General features: G+C 41.2%; 1 protein-coding gene across 1 annotated transcript; it reads left to right on the forward strand.

The window, feature by feature from the left end:
* Positions 1-60: 60 nt before the first annotated feature.
* LOC109928553 (transmembrane protein 42) lies at positions 61-11,861 on the forward strand. Its single transcript, XM_020528502.2, has 4 exons — positions 61-287; positions 1,661-1,804; positions 5,295-5,793; positions 10,293-11,861. Exons 1-3 carry the CDS (start codon positions 132-134, stop codon positions 5,436-5,438), a joined length of 444 nt encoding a protein of 147 aa, XP_020384091.1. The 5' UTR covers positions 61-131; the 3' UTR covers positions 5,439-5,793; positions 10,293-11,861.
* The last annotated feature ends 9,044 nt before the right edge of the window (positions 11,862-20,905 follow it).

Raw genomic sequence — 20,905 nt, forward strand, 5'->3', positions numbered from 1 at the left:
ACCTTGTTGTCTAAGCTATTAAATATCTCGTCTATGATACTGATCCAGCATCGGCAGCCCGCGCGCCTGCAGGAAGTGACGCTAGCGGGCGGTTGGAGACACGGTTGGAATTTAAATTTTGAATCTGGGCGATGCCCGCTGTCGACGGTTCGGGGTCGGTTACCGGCCCCGCTCTGGCGTTGGCCTTGGCGGCCGGTTCCCTCGGGGCTCTGGCTTCCACCGCGGCCAAACTCTCCCTCGGAGCCGGCAATGACCTGGGACTGGTGGACCAGGGGAAGGCCGAATGGGTGAGTAACTGACAGGGCGGAGGGTAGTGGGGGCGTTGGCGATGGGGAGGCGCGCCATGGAGGGGAGGAAGAGGGCTAAATGAAAGGGAAGAATATACCGGTCTTGGGCACTGTAGATAAATAATAATAATAATAATAATAAGTTGCATTTGAAATGTAACTGGAGAAGGAGGGGAAAGGTTAAATCTGGGGGCATTGGGGAGGGACTGAGTGTACACGGTGTTGGGTATGTAGGGCAGCAGTGGGACGGAGGCATTAGCTGAGTTATTGGGAGGACACAAGTGTAGGGGATGGGTATGGAGGAAGGAGGAGCAAATGGGAGAAGTGGTCTGGGGATGATGGACAGAGTTGTGATGGTGAGCCGTGAAGGTGCCTCCCTATAAGCTGGTCAGGAATGCAGCCCTGCTCGTTGAGCAATTTTAATCCCACTACTTCATCAACAGTTGCCCTGTGGTGATGAAAACAAAATATGCTGATAATTGCAGCAGGTCAGGCAGCATCTGTGGAGACAGAGCCAACGTTTTGAGTCGAGATGACTTCATCAGAGCCCTGTGATAATGTCGTATGAAGTTAATGGTTTGATTTGATACATGTACTGCCCAGTACTGGGACATACTTTTTAGTCTCTCTGAACTCCAAACAGTAGAGGCTTGGGTTTAGATGACCAACCATGTAATCTGAAAGTGATTATGGTTGTTACAATTTCCTGCCGTTCAGCATTGGGAAGACTAACACTATATACTTTGACCTGTGTTTTTGTACTCTGCCATAATTCTAAAATAGCCCTTCCTTCCTCTGATACTTCACTAGGGAATTCCCTGGTTGGGTCTCAGTTAAGTGTCATTGTTCACATAGACTAAGCAGAATCAATAATGGTTATTGCCCCAAAAACTACTTCCTAGAAATTTTGGAGTGTGGTTATCCGGTTGTGTTGGGATTGAATTTTGGATGTGTTTGCCAAGGCAGTGTTTGCTGTTGACTTCACCTACTACTGGATGTGTACACAATTTGTAAATTCCATACCGTGAAGAAAATGTACAGGCTGTCAAGTGTGACATTACATTTATTTTTGAGCAAAACCTACACAGTCCACTTTCATTCAGTAATGCTTGAGCGTTATTCAGTTGCTTAAAGGATTGGGAAGTCTCCATTTGGATTTTCATAGATATACTGTGAAAGTGAAATTCTTGGAATTTCTTCTTGAAAGTACATTATTACAATTGCCTTGCATATATGCCAATATTTAGATAATAACAGTATAATCTGTGCCTCGCTGCTAGGTTGCCATGGTTTTATTTCTGAATGTCAACTCTGATGTTTAGTGAATGATGTGCTCTAGTTTCTGACCGACCTCAGGTTTTACTCTATTGCAGTTGCATATGTTGCTTCAAGTAGGCTGTGGTGGAATGGCATTCCTGTTTAATGCTTTGATGTGGACACTTTTTGCCAAAGCACTACGATATTCTTCTTCAGCACGGGTATCTGTGACCACCATTGCTTCCAATTTTCTCTCATCCGTAAGTATGATTGGCTGCTTCATTATAGCATCTTGTGTTTTTAAATGTTTTGCCCATACAGAGCAGTTACCCAAATGCTCCAAAGTAATCGATAGTTACCAAATTTAGAGGTCTGGCTGAATATTGTACTTGCAGTCTTCCCAGAAGCTCGGGGCACAGTGATGGGATGTATTACATTGTGTTTTTGTTTCAAAATTCTCTCAGCAGTGTTTCAGTTCTGGATTCAGGCTGTTCCTACAGTAAACCAAGCAACTAAGCAAAGTAAAAATGCTATGATATATACCCATCTGTGGAATGATTTTTGTGAGCTAATAAATCAGTTATCAAGTATTGTTGGAACCAGTGCACATTTTTATAGTTGTAAAGCAACAGGAAATAATTCAAATGACTGGAACTATTGTAGTAAATGTAATTAAATGAAAATGACAGAATTTAAAAACTGTTGATATCATCCATTCCATAGAAATCACAATTCTACTCAAGCTTTATCAGGCTGTTATGTAGCTTATGGTGAGAAGAGTTGTAGAATCAGGCAAGACGGTCATTTTGACATTGATTATCTCTCTGCAGCTACCCTGCTTTGCGCGAATAGTGCTGCTAGATTCTCACAAGGAGCTGCGAGTTCCCAATTGATGCCCTTTATTAACAGTCCAACTTGCCGTAGATTGGATCTCACCACATTTGTGATACAAACTAGCTGTTGGGTCAACACCACACAGAAATCAGAGCAGATTCTTGACATGTACAACTTACCATTTGCTGCAAAAGACCGCCTTGTTGGAAACTAGGCACCAACGTTGTAGGCATGCTGTATGGGCCACATGCACCCATGTCCACAGACATTGGTATCTGAAACAAGCCAGCTTCTATGAACCCTCAAGGCACACCTCTGATTCACTTATAGCATTTTTGCTCTCCAGTGCAGCCAGAGGTGAAGCACCGGCAGCTATATGTAATGCTGCAGCAAGAATATTTTGTGCTCAGGGACACTCATGCAGCTCATGGACTAGGCCATGTTGCATCTCTTGGCTCTTTATTTGCAGTTGAAGTGTTCACACAGCATCTTTCTTTGCCTTTTTGCACTTTGCCCTCTCGGTCAAAGATACCTGACTTTCATTACTACTGTATTGTGTGCCTTTTAACCCAGACACAAAGCCAGGAACATTACTACTGTTTGCAGCAGACTGGTCAAAGGGATAGACTTGGTTTAGGAAAGTACAATCAAACGCAGTCTGCGTCTGAAATCAGTCAAGGCGCTGCCTGGGGCAGGCAGAGTCAGGAATTCTGCTCGTATGGAATGACAAATCACATGATGGGCTGCATTACACCGATCTTGATTCTTTCTGCCCTTTTGTGGGTTGCTTTGCTCCTAGAATGAGACACGTTCTGCTATTATGGAAGATGATAGTTGCCTAGCTATTCGTGCAGAAGGAGATGGTTTCCTGATCAAGTGAGTAGGCAGTGCAGAGTGTGCAAGGTTAGCAGTGTCACAATTTGGGTTGGGTAAGTAAGGAAGATGTTACATGCATTAGTGAGAGTGTTAGAGCATGAGCCTTTGTGGGAGGTGAGTGCTATTTGATCATTAACCTTCCTACAGTACTGGATATTGCTCAAGAAGGCTGAGATTGGTTCAAAAGTGGTGATTTCTGATTGGGTTGGCATAGTCTGTTGTGTCTTACTGCTGCTCTTGGCTAAGAGGATGATCTGCCTGTGCACCATCCTGTCCAGCAGAATATCTGGGGCAAGGATTTCACTGTCTGTCAAGTCCTGGGCATGGAACCATGCAGGTAGCTCCAGACTGCAGTCCAGGTACATAATAGCCTTTTAAATATAGTGCTGCTGCAAGGAATGAGAGTCCATTCCAGGATCTGCAGTGAGTTGCTCTGGGAGAAGCATGTAAGATGGAATGGAAATATGGTGTAATTTTTGCCAATTAAAATGGCGAACTTAGTAGGATATGATGAAAAAACTCACTCAGGCTCGTAGTCATCCCTCCACCAAACTGTACAAGACTTGCAATTAGCAAAACAAAAAAGTAAGATTCCACAGTGTATCCTATTAATGTACTAGATGATCTCCAACTTCTCATTCCTCTTAAGTCCTTGAGCATCTGGGAGTTGTCTCTCAAATTGCTGTCCATCTATTCTTTCACAACTCTCTGAATCTCTCTCAATCAGCTATCCACTTTCTACTGCAATAAATGACCCTAACTCCTTCTCAGTGACTGGTACGTTATTACCAGTTTTGTTTGCCTGTCTTTTTTCTTATCACCAGTAGGTTTTGTTTATTTGATTACCCTTCCCTCCAATTTTGTGGAATAAGCTTTTGCTGGTATACTTGTCTTGATCATTGCCTGTTAATTTATTCACAGGACTGCAGTAACACTGCTCATACTAGGCGAAACTGCATGGTTTGACTTTCCATGTGTTGTTGGTATAAGTCAACGTTTCAAATTTTTTGACATTTTGTAACTTTATGAAATCTGGTCATGGAGCATCATATTGCTTTTACATAGATGGTGTCAAGCCTCTTGACTGTTTTTAGAGCTGCAGTCATCCAGGCAGGTGGGAATGGCATCACACTCTTGACATACTTTGCAATTGATGGACAGAATTTGAGTTAGGTGAGTTAATCTCTGCAGGATTCCAAGTCTCTGACCAGCTCTTGAAGTGACAGTATTTGTATTATCAGCACTGTTTAGTTTCTGGTCAATGGTAACCCCTAAGGTGTTGATAGTGGGGATTCAGCGATAGTAATGCCACTGAAAATCAAGGCTAGTTAAATCCAATCTTATTGGAGATAGTCATTGGCACCACACATGTATCAGGCAACGTTATTTGCCCCTTGTCAGCCAAAACCTGAATATGGTCCTAGTCTTAGACAACAAGGTGCAGGGCTGGATGAACACAGCAGGCTGAGCAGAGAGGCTGACGTTTCGGGCCTAGACCCTTCATCAGAAAAGCATCTGCAGTTCCTACTATCTATGGTCCTAGTCTTCTTTGCATTTGAGCATTGATTGAATTTGAATTTGTATCTGAGCCATTGCAAATGGTTCCAAATACTGTGCAAATTGAAAGCCGGGTGAATTTTTGTTTGGGGGTGAGGGGTGGCTCTAAAGGACAGTACCTGAGAGAATGGATTTCTCGTCAGCTTTTATCAGTGCAGTAAAACATTAGAAGGACTACAGTTTGGACACAAGGTTATGAGAATGGTGGTGAATCTAATGGATGACGTGTGGAGAGGGAATAGGAGCGAGATTCTTCCTGCATAATGTAGCTTTTTTTAGGAAATCATTAATTTGAACTCATTAGTAGAGAGTTTCATACCTTTGTAAAGCAGTTGAATTTCTGGGAGCCATTTCTGGCTACTTGTCAAACTTGACTGCTCAGATTACTTTCCTGTCTCCAAAACAGGTATTTCACAAGTAACTTACCACAGAATTTATCTCTTTATTTTCCAGTGTAAAAACTGACAATGGTATTTATTTCAGGCTTTTCTTGGAAAATTGCTCTTTGGAGAAGTTCATGAGATGTTATGGTGGATTGGGATCACAATAACTTTATGTGGATTGCTGCTGCTTCATACAGTTAAAGAAATGAAGGTCCAAAGTGATGCTTACAAAAAAGAAGAATAAACTATATTTGGGAAATTCTCTCATCAGTGAAATAACTGGAAATAAATGAACTGAAACTGTTGAGAGCTTGGTGGAAGTTATTAGTTTTCTGTGTAATCTATGGTTACCTGGCCATCTCTTCTATGGAAACCAGGTCCAAGCTTACCTCCATTTGGTAATCAAGAGGAATATAAAGTTCAGATGAAACACCAGCTTGTCCTTTCCTCAATTACTGGAAGAGGTGCTGTTGAATTCTACAGGCTACATCACCAGCCCTACTTTCTTTGCATAACCTATTTTAATTCGTCAAGCTATAAAGCAAAACTCTGGGCTATCTGTCTCCAAACTACAATCATTGCTGGGTGTTTGTCTGCAGGTGAGTTCTCTTTTGGATACAACAGTTCAGGAACCAGTGTCCCAGAGCATACAGTTGTTTGTCCTGCTGAATAATCATAATATCAGGCTGATTCCTAACTTTAATAGAAGTGGTTTCAAGCATCCAAATGCCTAAATTTTAGCTACTTAAGAAACCTCATACAGTTAAGGATGAAAGCAAATTTATTGCAAATGCTTGCTGTTCAGGGTTTCATGAACAATCATCAATTCCAAAACACCTTGAACAAATAATATATTAACAAAATTAGAACAAGGGCTTGAGTTGAGAGAGCGACCCAGACTTTCCAAGGGCTCTTCTCCATGTTCCTGCTGTAACAATGGTGGAAACCCTGTAGGCTATCTCATAATGTATACTTACAGTTTCAACACATCTACTAGTCATAGAGCAGGAGATTGAGGACTTTCAATGCTTGGAATAGGTAATATAATAAATAATGTAAGTGTAAATCACTGCCACATTTGAGGCTTCTAATTCCACAGTCAATTCTTGTAATTCTGGTTGTGTTCTGTAATTTCAGGTGAGTTACCTTTTCTTCTACATTTTTCCTATGCATGCAGTTTGTGAAAGATGGTGGAAACCCAAAATCTAATGAACAAATAGAGGAGAAAGTGTTGCAGTCTTTCTTTTCTTGTTTCCTTTTATTTACCTATTATCAAATTTCTGTATATGTAACTTGAGTTGATTTTAATCCAACAGCAAATTTTGAATATTTAAAAGGTATGGGACTTTTAAAGCTTTCAATTTTTTAATGTTTAATTTTAAGATTATGTTTGTTTAAGAAAGGATATAAGGAAAAACTTGAACTATAGACCTGTGAGTCTGACTTTGGTGGTAAGTTGTTGAAAGTGATTCTGAGAGGATTTTATTTGCATTTGGAGAGACAAGGAATGATTAGGGATAGTCAGCGTGGTTTTGTATGTGGGGAAGTTGTCTCAAACTTGATTTGATTTTTTTTTTTTTTTTTTTTTTTTTTTTTTTTTTGAGGAAGTAACCAAGAACACTGACAAGGACAAAGCAGTAGCTGTTCTTCACTTGGACTTTAGTAAAGACTTTGACAAGGTTCCACATGGTAGGCTAATTAGTAAAGTTAGATCACATGGGATTCTTTGGGGTGAGCTTGCCATTGGATACAAAATTTGTCTCCTATTGTTAATCTTCTGGCATCGCTCTGGCTTGTTTTTTGGTCTGGACACCTCTGACCAGCGGTGCTCCACAAGTGCTGGGTCCACTTTTGTCATTATATAAAATGACTTGCATGAGAATATAGAAGGCATGTTAGTAAGATTGCAGATGACACAAGATTGGTGGTATAGTGGACAGTGAAGAAGGTTGCCTAAGATTAGAAATGTGAGTCAATGGGTTGAAGTGTGGCAAATGGATTTTAAGTTGGATAAATGCAAAGTATTGCATTTTCATAAAATAAAGACAAAACTTCCACAATTAAAAGTAGTGCCTTGGGCAGTGTTGTAGGACAGAGACCTCAGGATTCAGGTGCATAATTTTGAATTTTGCATTACGTGTAGAAAAAGAGGCATTTAGCATGCTTGCCTTCATTGTTCAGACCTTCAATATAGGAGTAGAGATGTTATATTGAGATTGTACAGGATGTTGGTGAGGCCTCTTCTGAAGTGCTGTGTGCAGTTTTGGTCACCCTGTTTATAGGAAGGATGTTAAGCTGGAGAGTGATCAGAAAAGATTCACTACGATGTTGCTGGGAATGGAGGGCCTCAGTTACAAGGAAAGGCTGGATAAGCTGGGGCTTCTTTTGCTGGAACATAGGTTGAGAGGTGACATTCTAGAAGTCCATAAAATAATGAAGGGTATAGATAAGGTGAATGGCAAGTGTCACTTCCCTCGGGTGGGGGATTTTGAGACGAGGGGGCATATTTTCAACATGAGAAGATAGGCAATTTTTTTAATGGTTCGTGTGTGGAATGAGCTCCCAGAGTAAGTTTAACTGTAGCCACATCTACCAATGTTTAAAAGACATTTCAATAAGTACATGAATTGGAAATGTTTGGAGGAATATGAGTCAAATGGGGCTAGTTTAGATTGGGATTATTGTCAGCATGGATTGGTTAGACCGAAGGGTCTGTTTCTGTACTAAATGGTACCAAAACTTCGTTTTGGGGTCTGTTCCTGTGCTGTATAACTCTGACTCTGTTTAAAAGGTTATTTTATTTCACACTTCCTAGCTCCAGCGGTTGATATTTTTAAAATGATATCTAACTAATGCAACTTGCCTTCGCTATAATACAATAGAAACAGACAAAACGGACACTATAAGAATGGAGCTTAACTCTATCAGTTTTGGTGAAGAACTAATGTTTTTCAGTTGAGTTGTTACTTTGATTGCAATAAAGGTCTTGTAGGGGAAAAGAACTTGCAGCTGTGGTTCTTATAGTTGATCTGCTCAGAATAATTTCTGAACTTGGTGATGGAATAGGTTACAGCAAAGAAAGGAAGAGAATTATTTCTTGCAAAGTATTACGTTTTTACTTGAATATTTATCTGATACAGTGCTGCCCCCTCTGGACTTTTGGAATGGAAATTTATTTTGAATTTGTTGTATCTCTTAGCATAAAGCCTTTGTGACAAATGCTGGGTCATGGCCTAAATAAGACATTGTGATAATTTGATCAACAATTGGAATTTTTCCTCCAACTAAGGTCTTGGCCAACAAGAAACCATTTGAGTACGAAAAAGTAAATCAACATTTTTTTATAATGAAGATGTTGTCCTCACTTACCACTGGCCTAATCTACAGTGAAGTAAAGTTGACCTTTGATTTCTCAAGAAATAACACATTTTTGTTGGTTGATTGGTTTTAATTCGTGGAGGCCATCTTAACTTGCAGTAACTTGTAAAATGTAACTTTTAACTTGTGGCTGTTGAGGATTCTGTTTTCCATACAGGTAATGGCATGACAGAAGCTTCAGTAGCGCGGAAGAAAGACATGCACGTCATCACATAGACTTAAAGTGACAACTTTCAAGTTGTAATGCAGTGGCAGCAAGAATGCTCACTTTTGCCAATGTAAAAAGGATGAAAACATCTGTTAATCCTGCATTGGGGAAGTTTATTTTTTGATCTTGTTGGACAAAAATAGATATTAACTTAGTCAACTGTTTGAGTTTATGCCCCTGGCCCTAGTCTATGCCACAAGAGGCAGGTGTTGGTCTAGTAATATTAATCTAGCAACTAGGTAATGATAGTCTAATGCTCTGGGGACCTGGGTTTGAATCCCACTGTGGGCGATGGTGAAACTTACATTCAATAAGAATATGAAGTTGAGTCTAATGATGACCATAAAGCCATTGTGCTTTGCTGGAAAAACCCTTTCCTTCACTAATGCCTTTTAGGGAAGGACTATCTTTCCTTGATCTGGCCTGTGTGTGACTCCAGACCTATAGCAATGTGCTTGACTTTTCCCAGCCTTCTGAGCAATTTGGGATAGGCAATAAACGACAGCCTAGCCAGCAACACCCACATCCCATGAACAAATGGCGGGGGGGAAGAAAGGAAGGAAACAAACTTTCTGCATCTACCCTGACAAGTCCTGTATGAATCTTGTATGTTTCAATAAGGTAAGCTCTCATCTCCACTCCAATGAGTACAAGCCCAACCTGTTCAACCTCTCCTTTTGTAGGACAGACCCTCCATACTCGTTATTACTTATCTCTGGACTGCCTCTAATGCCAGTACATCTTTTCTTCAATAGGGGCCCATAACTGTTCGGTGTCCTCATCATATATATCCATTCCCTATTATTTGCTGAACTTGTCTGCTGTATTCTTGTGATTTATGAGGACTCCCAAATTCTGTGTTGTGGTTTTCTACAGTCTTTCGCTAATTAAATAATATTCAGCTCATCACCAATTCTTCTTGCCAAAGTGCATAACGTCACTTGTTTCACATGCCACCTGCCATGTTTTTGCCCACTGGCTTAATCTCTGTATCTCTCTGCAAACTTTATGCTATCCTCACCACTTGCCTTCCCACTCATTTTTGTGGAGTCAGAAAACTTGGCGATAGTACATTCACCTTCCTCACAAAGTCATTAATATATTGTAAATTGTGGGCCCATCACTAATGGCACTTCACTAATACAGGTGGTCATCCTGAAAAGGTTCCCCTTACCCCAATTTTCTGATTTCTATTGGTTAACTAATCCTCTATGCTAACATACTACCTTCACACCATGGAATCATCTTAAGGTACCATGTATTAGGCCACTTAACAAAAACCTTCTCAAAATCATCAAATGTATTGTCTACTGCTTCCCTTTATCTTTCCTGCTTCTTACCACCTCAAATAAGTTAGTAGAATTCTATGTAATTTGCCCTTCATTAAGCTCTGCTGACTTGTCTCGTTTGATTACTTGTATGATTTAGCAACTATGCTAAAATGTATAACATTCAATATGATTCGCCATCTGTTTATATTTAGTCTTACTTGATCTTTTTCACTTTTCTAAGGAATGAGAAGTTGGATCTCTGCAATTTCTACACTTTTTTTGCACCAAGTTGCAACTAAGGGTCTCGTGATACTGTCTACTCAACTACTTCTGTTTTAAGCTGTCAGACCTTAAACCTCCCACACCTCCCTGCTGAAAACTCTCCAATCCGGTTCCTTTACCTACCACACTACAAAATGGCCAAAGTCAAAAACTTTAAGACTTTGAAATGATTGACTGTGCTATTTTCCTTCAATGTGCCTCCCTCATTGCCAAGATTGGTGAGACTACCTTACTTTTAATTTCACTCTTATCTGCTATACAGCTGTGTAGATAGACTGTGAATGTTTTTATTAAATTAAAATGTAAGTACCCTCAAGATGAGTGCCTTTCATTAAAAGGCTGAAGTTACAAATACAATCAAAATTAAAGGTTACAGACCTGTATAAAGTACAGCGAGTCGTCCACCTTTCTCTCTTTAGAACAGGATGCTGTTGGCATTTTTAAAATTTTTTTAAAAAGTAATTAAAATATCCACAGCTCCCAAGTATTTTAGAAGTAAATGCAACATTAAAACATGTCAAAAATGGGGTTTTCTTTATTAACAGGCTTAGTGTCCAGAAATTAGTTGATTCCACCATTTTCATTTCCCAAATGGTGCAAAATTAGCTGGAAGCCTACATTGTCATTGTTCCATGAATGCTGCATAGAAGTAGAAATCCACAGCTACAGGCTTGCAACTCCTGTTACAAAGTGCTTATAGCTTTTAAAGTAACTGTTTTAAAGAGACTAAGGCTGCTAAAGAAACAAAAAGGGGAAAAGGTGTGAGGTCATGCTCAGAATCTGTCTGTTTTTAAACTGGGGTCAGGTTTTTTCTTTTTGAGCAAAATGTAGTCTGCAACTACACACATCTTGGATGAAATAATTCATTAGATTATGTCAGTTATATTACATCAAAACATAGATTCTAAGCAAGATGGGGTGGCATGATGGCTCAGTGGTTAGCACTGCTGCCTCACAGCGTCAGCGACCTGGGTTTGATTCCAGCCTCGGGCAACTGTCTGTGTGGAGTTTGCACATTCTCCCTGTGTCTGCATGGGTTTCCTCCGGGTGCTCCAGTTTCCTCCCACAGTCCAAAGATGTGCAGGTTAGGTGGATTGGCCATGCTAAATTGCCTGTAGTGTTCAGGGATGTGTAGATTAGGTGGGTTATAGGGGGATGGGTCTGGGTGGGATTCTGAGGATCGGTGTGGGCTTGTTGGGCCAAAGGGCCTATTTCTACACTGTAGGGATTCTATGATTCTAAGACCTCACACCTAAAATGCATTGGCTGACCTGAGATGTCACCTTGTGTATACATTGATTAAAACCTTTAATTATCTCATGATAATGACTTGAAAGGAATCTGGATTTTGCATTTCAATCGGGAGTCTCCTTCCTAACTGAATAAAGATTCAACAAGTGGCAGCCAGTTTTGAGGTTGTTACCCTTCTGCTTATAAATTGTGTTTGAATGTCTCTCTCCTCTTACACCTGAGGAAGGAGCTCAGCTATGAAAGTTTGCATTTTTCAAATAAACCTGTTAGACTATAACCTGGTGTCGTGTGATTTTTTTTTTTTGATCTTGTCCACCCCAGTCCAACACTGGTATCTCTGCATCATGGATACCATTGAGAAAAGGAGAGAGAAATAAAAACGAAAAAAGACAGTGCTGTGTACTCTACTTCTGGAAAACAAAACCTGCAGTGACAACTCATCATATGTACAGTCGTCCTAAAGAGTTAAGTGACCAGTTTATTGGAAGCTGTTGCAACAAAGGGCAGGAGTATGACTTTTCTATATAGAGCTATTGGCAGAATGGATAGTTTTGAATTGTTGTTGAAGCAATAATAACTAAAGCCTTTAGGAAGACAAAGGGCCTTGCCATTGACTTATTACTTCAGAATGGATACAAATATGAAGTGTGCAGGCCAGCAACAATTATATACTTTTAGGTGCAGTCAACATTATGGTCAGCAAAGTGCATTAAATCCAAAAAAAAATGTTATTAGTGTAGTGTGTTGCTCTAACAGTGTTGAGCTTTCCTTGATTTCTAAAAAGCGTTGGGCACAAAGATACAGCATAGATGGTTTCAAGTGCCAAACCAGACTCCAGAATAAAACAGCTGATGCACCAATACACTGGCTGCAAGGAAAGTGTTTAGAAGGAAAACCAACACAAATGCATACGAATTAGCTCCAACCTCGTGGAAGATTATGCTGATTGCATAAATGATTAAACTTTCCTTATTGTTAATCTCACATGTGGACAATATAAGGTGATCAGAAACTTTTGTATCCATAATGTATGTCCTGAAAAAGCAGAATGATTCTAAAAGCTAAAATTAAAATACAAATAATGCCAACATGTCTACCATGTTCTTTCTAAGCGGTGTAGCCACACAGATGCTCAAATGTTTTGTACATGCAATACAAGCACATTGAGTTCCAATTTTAGAAGCTATTCCTTGCACAGACCTTGGAGTTCCGCACAATGAAAGAACAATTTGAGAGGAACATAGATCACCATTATGCATCCTGAAAGACATACCTCAGCAGCTGATACTCTGTAATACACTGTGTATAATGGATTACCAATCATGCATTGGCAGAATCATACTGTGTTGCCAATACATAAGCTCATTTTGGCTTCCTGTGATCTTCTACCTGATAGGTATCAGTGATCCAGCAGTGGCAGCATTCCAGTATCCACAGACATTGGCATAGTCACAATTCATGAGATTCAAGCCACAAAAACATGGTGGAACAGACCACATGTAACAGTTAAATCAGCCATTGATTTCCAAGGGTATTACTTAGAAGTGAGATACAAGATAAGAACTAGGATGATTATGTTTGACACACTGAGCAAATGATCCAACCTACCCAACAACACACATATTCCTCTTGAGCTACACATTGATGCTCTTGCTTACAAAGTTAAAGCTCTAGGTTGATCTGCTAAACTTTGTCTAGAGCCAGTGTAACAATTGCTGAAGATGAGCAACTACAAGAGTTGCAAAATGTTATATCCAGGGATCACCTGACAGTATTGACTAAGTACCTGGGAAGTTTGTTCATTTAGATTATCCTGAAAGGAAATTGCCATATGCAAGAAGTCATCTTCAAGGCTGAACAAGTCCCTAAAGCACTGTGCCAAAATATTCTGCATGTGCAACATGTGGCTATTGAGTACACAAGATGTGTACTGGCCCCGGATGAATTCATGTGAAGCATGTCAAACTCATCAACTCCAGTAGCTGAGGGAGCTTCTACATCCACACAATTGCCCATCTGCTCCTTGGACAAAAATAGCAGCCAACCTATTCACAGTACGCAAAGCAGATTATATCCTTGTGATGAATTACTTCTCTAAACTTTCTAATGTTCAATGACTTAGCACGTAAATGTGACTGTTGCAGACGGGATGAGTGTTATTTTCAATTTATTTAGCTCCTTAGAAAGGAAGGTATCCAACAATGAAGACAGTACACTGACAGTTTCAAGATGTGTGTACTGAATGGGGAGTGACCCATATCACATGATATATGACATGACATGACAATGCTTATTTTATCTCCTTGATGCAAGAAAATAGAGCATGGGTCAACGTATTGAAAAATCCAACAAACATTGATTATAGCTGACTAGTATATATAAATATCTCAGCCTGCTCTGGAACAAGACAGCGTGCTGTAATAGGCTTGTATTGTGTAATGTAACAAGATTAACAAATGACGTCAGAATAAAGGCAGCAGTGACCAGTATGTGATAGAATTTTACATCCAATTTGGAAGGGAGAAAAGTGGGTCTAAGGCTAGTATTTTGAACTTAAATGAGGGCGACCATGTGAGCTAGCAGAATTGAACTGGGATACTAGGTTAGGGGATAGATCAGTAGAGAAGTAGTGATAGATATTTCAGATTAAGTACCTTCCTAGTAAAAAGAAAATTCCAAGCGGAGAGAGTGAACTTGGGAGTTAAGAGTAAATAATAAATAAATGGCAGATGTAAGAATAATTATTTTTGCTTCTGTCTTCACCGTAGAGGATACAGAAAACATCTCATTAACACTTGTAAATCAAGAGGTTGAAGAAAACAAGGAACTTGGTAAAATGATAATCATTGAACAGCTTGATGGAGTTGTGGGTTGATAAATCTCTTGGTCCTGATGTACTTCATCCTATGGTCCTAAAGGAGATGGCTAATGAAGTAGTAGATGCATTGGTATTAATTCTCCTTTTTTCCAAAGATTCTGATAAGGTTCCATTAATGGTTGAGGATTCTGGGGGGCTTTGTCTAAAAATCAGAGCCAGACTACTCAGGAGAGATGTTAGGAAGCACTTCTGCACACAAAGAATGGTGGAGGATTGGAATTTTCTTGCACAAGAACATCAGTTGATGCTTAATCGGTTGTTAATTTTAAGTCTGAAATAGATACATTTTTGTGAAGGAAGAACATAGAATAGTACAGTACATTACAGGCCCTTTGGCCCACGATGTTGTGCCGACCTATTATCCTACTCTAGGATCAAACTACCATGCATAGCCTGCATTTTACCAACGTCCATGTGCCTATCCAAGAGTTGCTTAAATGTCCCTACTGTATCTGACTCCACTACCACTGCTGGAGTGCATTCCATGCACCCACCACTCTCTGTGTAAAGAACCTAACTCTGACATCTCCCCTATACCTTCTTCCAGTCACCTAAAATTTATGCCCCCCCATAATAGTCATTTCCACCCTGGGAAAAAGTCTGTGGCTATCCACTCTATCTATGCCTTTCAACATCTTGTACACCTCTATCAAGTCACCTCCCGTCCTCCTTCACTGCAATGAGAAAAGCCCTAGCTCTCTCAACCTTTCCTCATAAGACCTGGCCTCCAGTCCAGGCAGCATCCTGGTAAATCTCTGCACCCTCTCTAAAGCTTCCACATCCTTCCTATAATGAGGCAACCAGAACTGAACACAATATTCCAAGTGTGGTCTAACCGGTGTTTTATAGAGCTGCAGCATAACCTCATGGGTCTTGTACTCAATTCCCCTGCCAATGAAAGCCAACACACCATACGCCTTCTTTACAACCCTATCAACTTGGGTGGCAACTTTGAGGGATCTATGGACGTGGACCCCAAGATCCCTCTGCTCCTCCACACTGCCAAGAATCCTGCCATTAACCCTGTATTCTGCTTTCAAATTCAACCTTCCAAAATGAATCACTTCACACTTTTCTGGGTTGAATTCCATCTGCCACTTCTTTGCCCAGCTCTGCATCCTGTCAATGTCCCATCGCAACCTACAGCAGCCCTCCACACTATCCACAACTCCACCAACCTTCATGTCATTGGCAAACTTACTAACCCACCCTTCCACTTCCTCATCCAAGTCAATTATAAAGATCACAAAGAGCAGAGGTTCCCAGAATAGATCCCTGCGGAACACCACTGGTCACCGAGCTCCAGGCTGAATACTTTTCATCTACTACCACCCTCTGACTTCTATTGGACAGCCAGTTTTGTATCCAGACAGCCAAATTTCCCTGAATTCCATGCCTCCTTACTTTCTGAATGAGCCTACCATGGGGAACTTTATCAAATTCCTTGCTAAAATCCATATACACTGCATCCACTGCTCTACCTTCCTCAATGTGTTTTGTCACATCCTCAAAAAGTTCAATAAGGCTTGTGAGGCATGACCTGTCCCTCACAAAGCCATGCTGACTATTTCTTAGCAAACTGTCTTTTCCAAATAGTCATAAATACTATCTCTCAGAATCCTCTCCAATAATTTGCCCACCACAGAAGTAAGACTGACTGGTCTGTAATTCCCATGATTATCCCTATTCCCTTTCTTTAACAAAGGAATAACATTTGCCACCCTCCAACCATCTGGTACTACTCCAGTGGACAGTGAGGATGCAAAGATCATCACCAGAGGTGCAGCAATCTCTTCCCTCACTTCCCGTAATGAATCTTGGGTATATACCGTCTGGCCCAGCAGACTTATCTATCCTCATGTTTTTCAAAGTTTCTAGCACATCCTCCTTCCTAACATCAACTGTTCGAGCATATCAGCCTGTTTCACGCTGTCCTCATAAACATCAAGGTCCCTGTCGCTGGTGAATATTGAAGCAAAGTATTAATTAAGGACCTCCCCTACTTCCTTTGACTCCATGCACAAGTTCCCTCCACTATCCCTGATTGGCCCTACCCTCACTCTGGCTATCCTCTTGTTCCTCACATAAATATAGAACGCCTTGGGGTTTTCCTTAATCCTACCTGCCAAGGATTTTTCATACCCTCTTCTAGCTCTCCTCCAATGCCATCATCCTGTGAATGAGTAAAGAAAAAAGGAAAAAAGAAAAGTCCATTCTTCAGTTTCTTCCTGGCTACCTTGTAACCCTCTAGAGCCCTGTCCGATCCTTGCTTCCTCAACCTTAAGTAAGCTTCCTTCTTCCTCTTGACTAGATGTTCCACATGTCTTGTCATCCAAGGTTCCTTCACCTTACCATCCCCTCCTTGCCTCAGTGGGACAAACCTATCCAGCACTCATAGCAAGTGCTCCCTAAACAACCTCCTCATTTCTGTCGTGCATTTCCCTGAGAACATCCATTCCGAATTTATGCTCTGCAGCTCTAGCCTAATAGCATTGTAATTCCCCCTCCCCCAATTAAATACTTTCCCATACCATCTGTTCCTCTCCATGACTATAGTAAAAGTCAGGAAGTTGTGATCACTATCACCGAAATGCTCTCCCACTGAGAGATCTGACACCTGGCCTGTTTCATTGCCAAGCACCAAATCCAATATGGCCTCCCCTCTAGTCAGCCTATCTATATATTGAGTCAGAAATCCTTCCTGGACACACCTGACAAAATCTGCTCCATCCAAACTATTTGCACTTAGGAGGTTCCAGTCGATATTAGGGAAGTTGAAGTCACCCATGCCAACAACCCTATTACTTTTGCACCTTTCCAAAATCTGCCTCCCAATGTGTTCCTCAGTGTCTCTGTTGCAACTGGGGGGTCTATAGAATACTCCCAATAAAGTGACTGCTCCTTTCCTGTTTCTGACTTCCACCCATGCTGACTCAGTAGACATATCCTCCTCAACGTCCTCCCTTTCTCCAGCCTTGATACCATCCCTAATTAGCAATGCCACTCCCCCACCTCTTTTACCTCCCTCCCTAATTCTTTTGAAACATCTAAACCCCAGAACATCCAACACCCATTCCTGCCCCTGTGATATCCAAGTCTCTGTAATGGCCACAACATCGTAGCTCCAAGTACTGATCCATGCTGTAAGTTTGTCACCCTTATCCCTGACACTTCTTGCGTTAAAATAGACACACTTCAACCCGTCACACTGACTGCAACTTTTTCCTATCCACTATCTATACTTTCTCACAGACTCTCTGCATGCTGTATCTGCCTGTACACCAGCTACCCCATCCTCTGATCCATAGCTCCGGTTCCCATCCCCCTGCCAAACCAGTTTAAACCCTCCTGAAAAGCTCTAGTAAACCTCCCACCCAGGATATTGGTGCCCCTCCAGTTCAGGTGCAACCTGTCCTTCTTATACAGGTCCCACCTTCCCCAGAAGGTATGCAAATGATTCACATATCTGAAGTCCTCCCTCCTACACCAGCTCTGTAGCCACGTGTTGAGCTGCACTCGCTCTCTATTTCTAGCCTCACTAGCCTGTGGCACCGGTAGTAATCCTGAGATTACTACTCTGCTCGTCCTGCCTTTTAGCTTCCAACCTAACTCCCTATATTCACTTTTCAGGTCCTCATCCCATTTCCTAGTTATGTCATTGGCACCGATATGTACTATGACTTCTGGCTGCTCACTCGCCCCCTTAAGAATCCTGTAGACTCGATCCGAGACATCTCTGACCCTGGCACCCGGGAGGCAACATACCATCCGGGAGTCTCGCTCGGGACCACAGAATCTCCTGTCTGTTCCCCTAACCATTGAATCTCCTATCACTATCACTGTCCTATTCTCCCCTATTCCTTCTGAGCCACAGAGCCAGGCTCAGTACTAGAGACCTGGCCGCTATGGCTTTCCCCTGGTATGTCCACCCCCCGCCCACCAAACAGTATCCAAAATGGTATACTTATTATTGAAGGGAACAGCCACAGGGGATCCCTGCACTGTCTGCCTATTCCCTTTCCCCCTCCTGACGGTCAGCCAGCTACCTTTTTCCTGTACCTTGGGTGTGACCACCTCCTTATAACTCCTCTCTATCACCCCCTCAGCCTCCCAAATGATCTGGAGTTCATCCAGCTCCAGTTCCCTAACGCGGTCTGTGAGGAGCTGGAGTTGGGTGCACTTCTCGCAGGTGAAGTCAGCAGGGACACTAATGGTGACCCTTACCTCCCACATCCTACAAGAGGAGCATGCAACTGCCCTAGCTTCCATCCCCTCTACTTTAGATTGCCATAGAGATAAAAAGAAAAAAAAAGCTCACCTTACTGACCCTCCACACAGAGTCTTCTTTTTGGATAGAGGAGGAGGATGGGTGGGAGACACTATACGTGTAGTGTTTTGGATTTAGCCACTGCCCGAATATAATAGTTCACTTACCCAGCAGTCCCCTTGTCCACATTTGCTTCTGCTCAGCCTTCGCTCCGCCTATTCACGAGGCAAGGTTTTTATGAGGAAACCTTACCTTCCTGGCAGCCCCTTGGCTTGTGCTCTCACCACTCCCACCGCTGAATTAGAGTTAAGCTGAGTTATTAAAGGATATGGACCAAAGGCACATATATGGAATTTGGCTACAGATCAGCCATAATCTCACTGAATGGCAGGACAGGTTTGAGGGGTTGAATGACCTACTCCTGTTCCTATGACTGAAAAGTAGCAAACATAATCCCTCTATTCAAGAAGGGAGAGAGGCTAAACTATAGGAAATTATAGGTCAATAAACCAGGACTCTGTCATGGGGAAGATAGAATAGAAAATAATAATAATAATAATAATAATAATAATAATAATAATAAAAATAAAAAGAATACAATTGATCATTAAAGAGACTAAAACTGGGCACAGAGAAAGGAAAGAGTGAGACATTCATGCATCCAACTTCCTGGAGGTCTCCTTCCTTCTTTCTGTTTCATTTCATCGTAGAATTGTGTTAAATGACAGCCTGACCAATCAGAGGCTTGTTACTAAGCTGAGTCATAGAGTCATAGAGATGTACAGCATGGAAACAGACCCTTCAGTCCAACTCATCCATGCCAAACAAGATATCCTAAATTAATCTGGTTCCAATTGCCAGCATTTAGCCTATATCCTTCTAAACCATTACTATTTATGTACCCATCCAGATGGTGTATAGAGCTTCCTGGACCCACAACAAGCAGTACCAAATTGTCTGGACTCTGTCCCCAAAAAGTATCATCATTTCATATGAATCAGTTTACTAGTTTTTCCAAATTGCCAATAACTCCTTTAAAATTCTCCCCTTTTTAAAAGCAGTATACATTTTTCTCATTTTCAGTCTATAGCCCCAAAATTATAAAATTTGTGGCCTCTTACAATAGATAAAGTGGAGCCCATTGATGTACTGTACTTGGATTTCAGAAGATATTTGGCAAGGGCCTACATAAATGCACAAAGTAGGAACTCATAGTGTAGGGGTTAAAATATTGGCATGGACAGAAGTCTGGCTGGCTGTTGGAAAACAGATAGTATTCATAAGAATACTGTCTTTTTCACCTTGGCAGGACGTGACAAATTTAATCCTGCAGGGTTCTGTGGTGGGCCCTCAAGTTTTAATAATTTATATTAATAACACAAATGAGGGGATTGATGGCGTGGTGGCTAAATTAGCAGATGACACAAAGGTAAGTCAGAAAACATGTTGTGAACCTTATATAACATGGATGCTGACTGACTGATTTAGTGAGCCGGCAAAACTCTGGCACAGAGGTTAATGTGGGAAAATATGCAGGAAAAGTAAGAAATATTATTTCAAAAGAGAACAACTGCAGAACTTTGAGGTGCAGAAGGATCTAGTTATTCTGGTGCATGAGACACAAAAATGTTATGCAGGTACAAGAAATGATTATGAAGTCTAATAGAATCTCTTACTGCAAGAGGATTTGAACAGAAAAGTCAGAATATAATGCTTCAGTTAAACAGACTTTGGTGAGACCATATCTCGAATAGTATATGCTGTTTATGTCTCCTTATTCAAGGAAGGATGTAAATGCATTGGAGGCGGGTAAGAGGAGGTTTACTAGATTGATAATTAGAATGAGTGAGTTGCCTGAGGGAAGATTGGCAGGCTGGGCTTGTTTATCACTGGTGTTTGGAACAGCAATATAATATACAATTAATGGTGGGACCTGGGTAATGTTGTAGAACAGAGAGACCTAGGGGTTCAGATCCATAATTCTTTGAAATTTGCCTCACAGGTGGACAGCACATTTGCCCTGATTGCTCAGACCTTTGAGTATAGGAGTTGGGACATTGTGTTGAGGTTGTACATAATGTTAATGAGGCCTCTTTTGGAATACTGTGTACAGTTCTGGTCACCCTGTTATAGGAAGGATATCATTGATTTGGAGACAGATCAGAAAAGGTTTACC

Source organism: Rhincodon typus, chromosome 2 (genome assembly GCF_021869965.1).
Source record: "Rhincodon typus isolate 14 chromosome 2, sRhiTyp1.1, whole genome shotgun sequence".
Lineage (NCBI taxonomy): Eukaryota > Metazoa > Chordata > Chondrichthyes > Orectolobiformes > Rhincodontidae > Rhincodon > Rhincodon typus.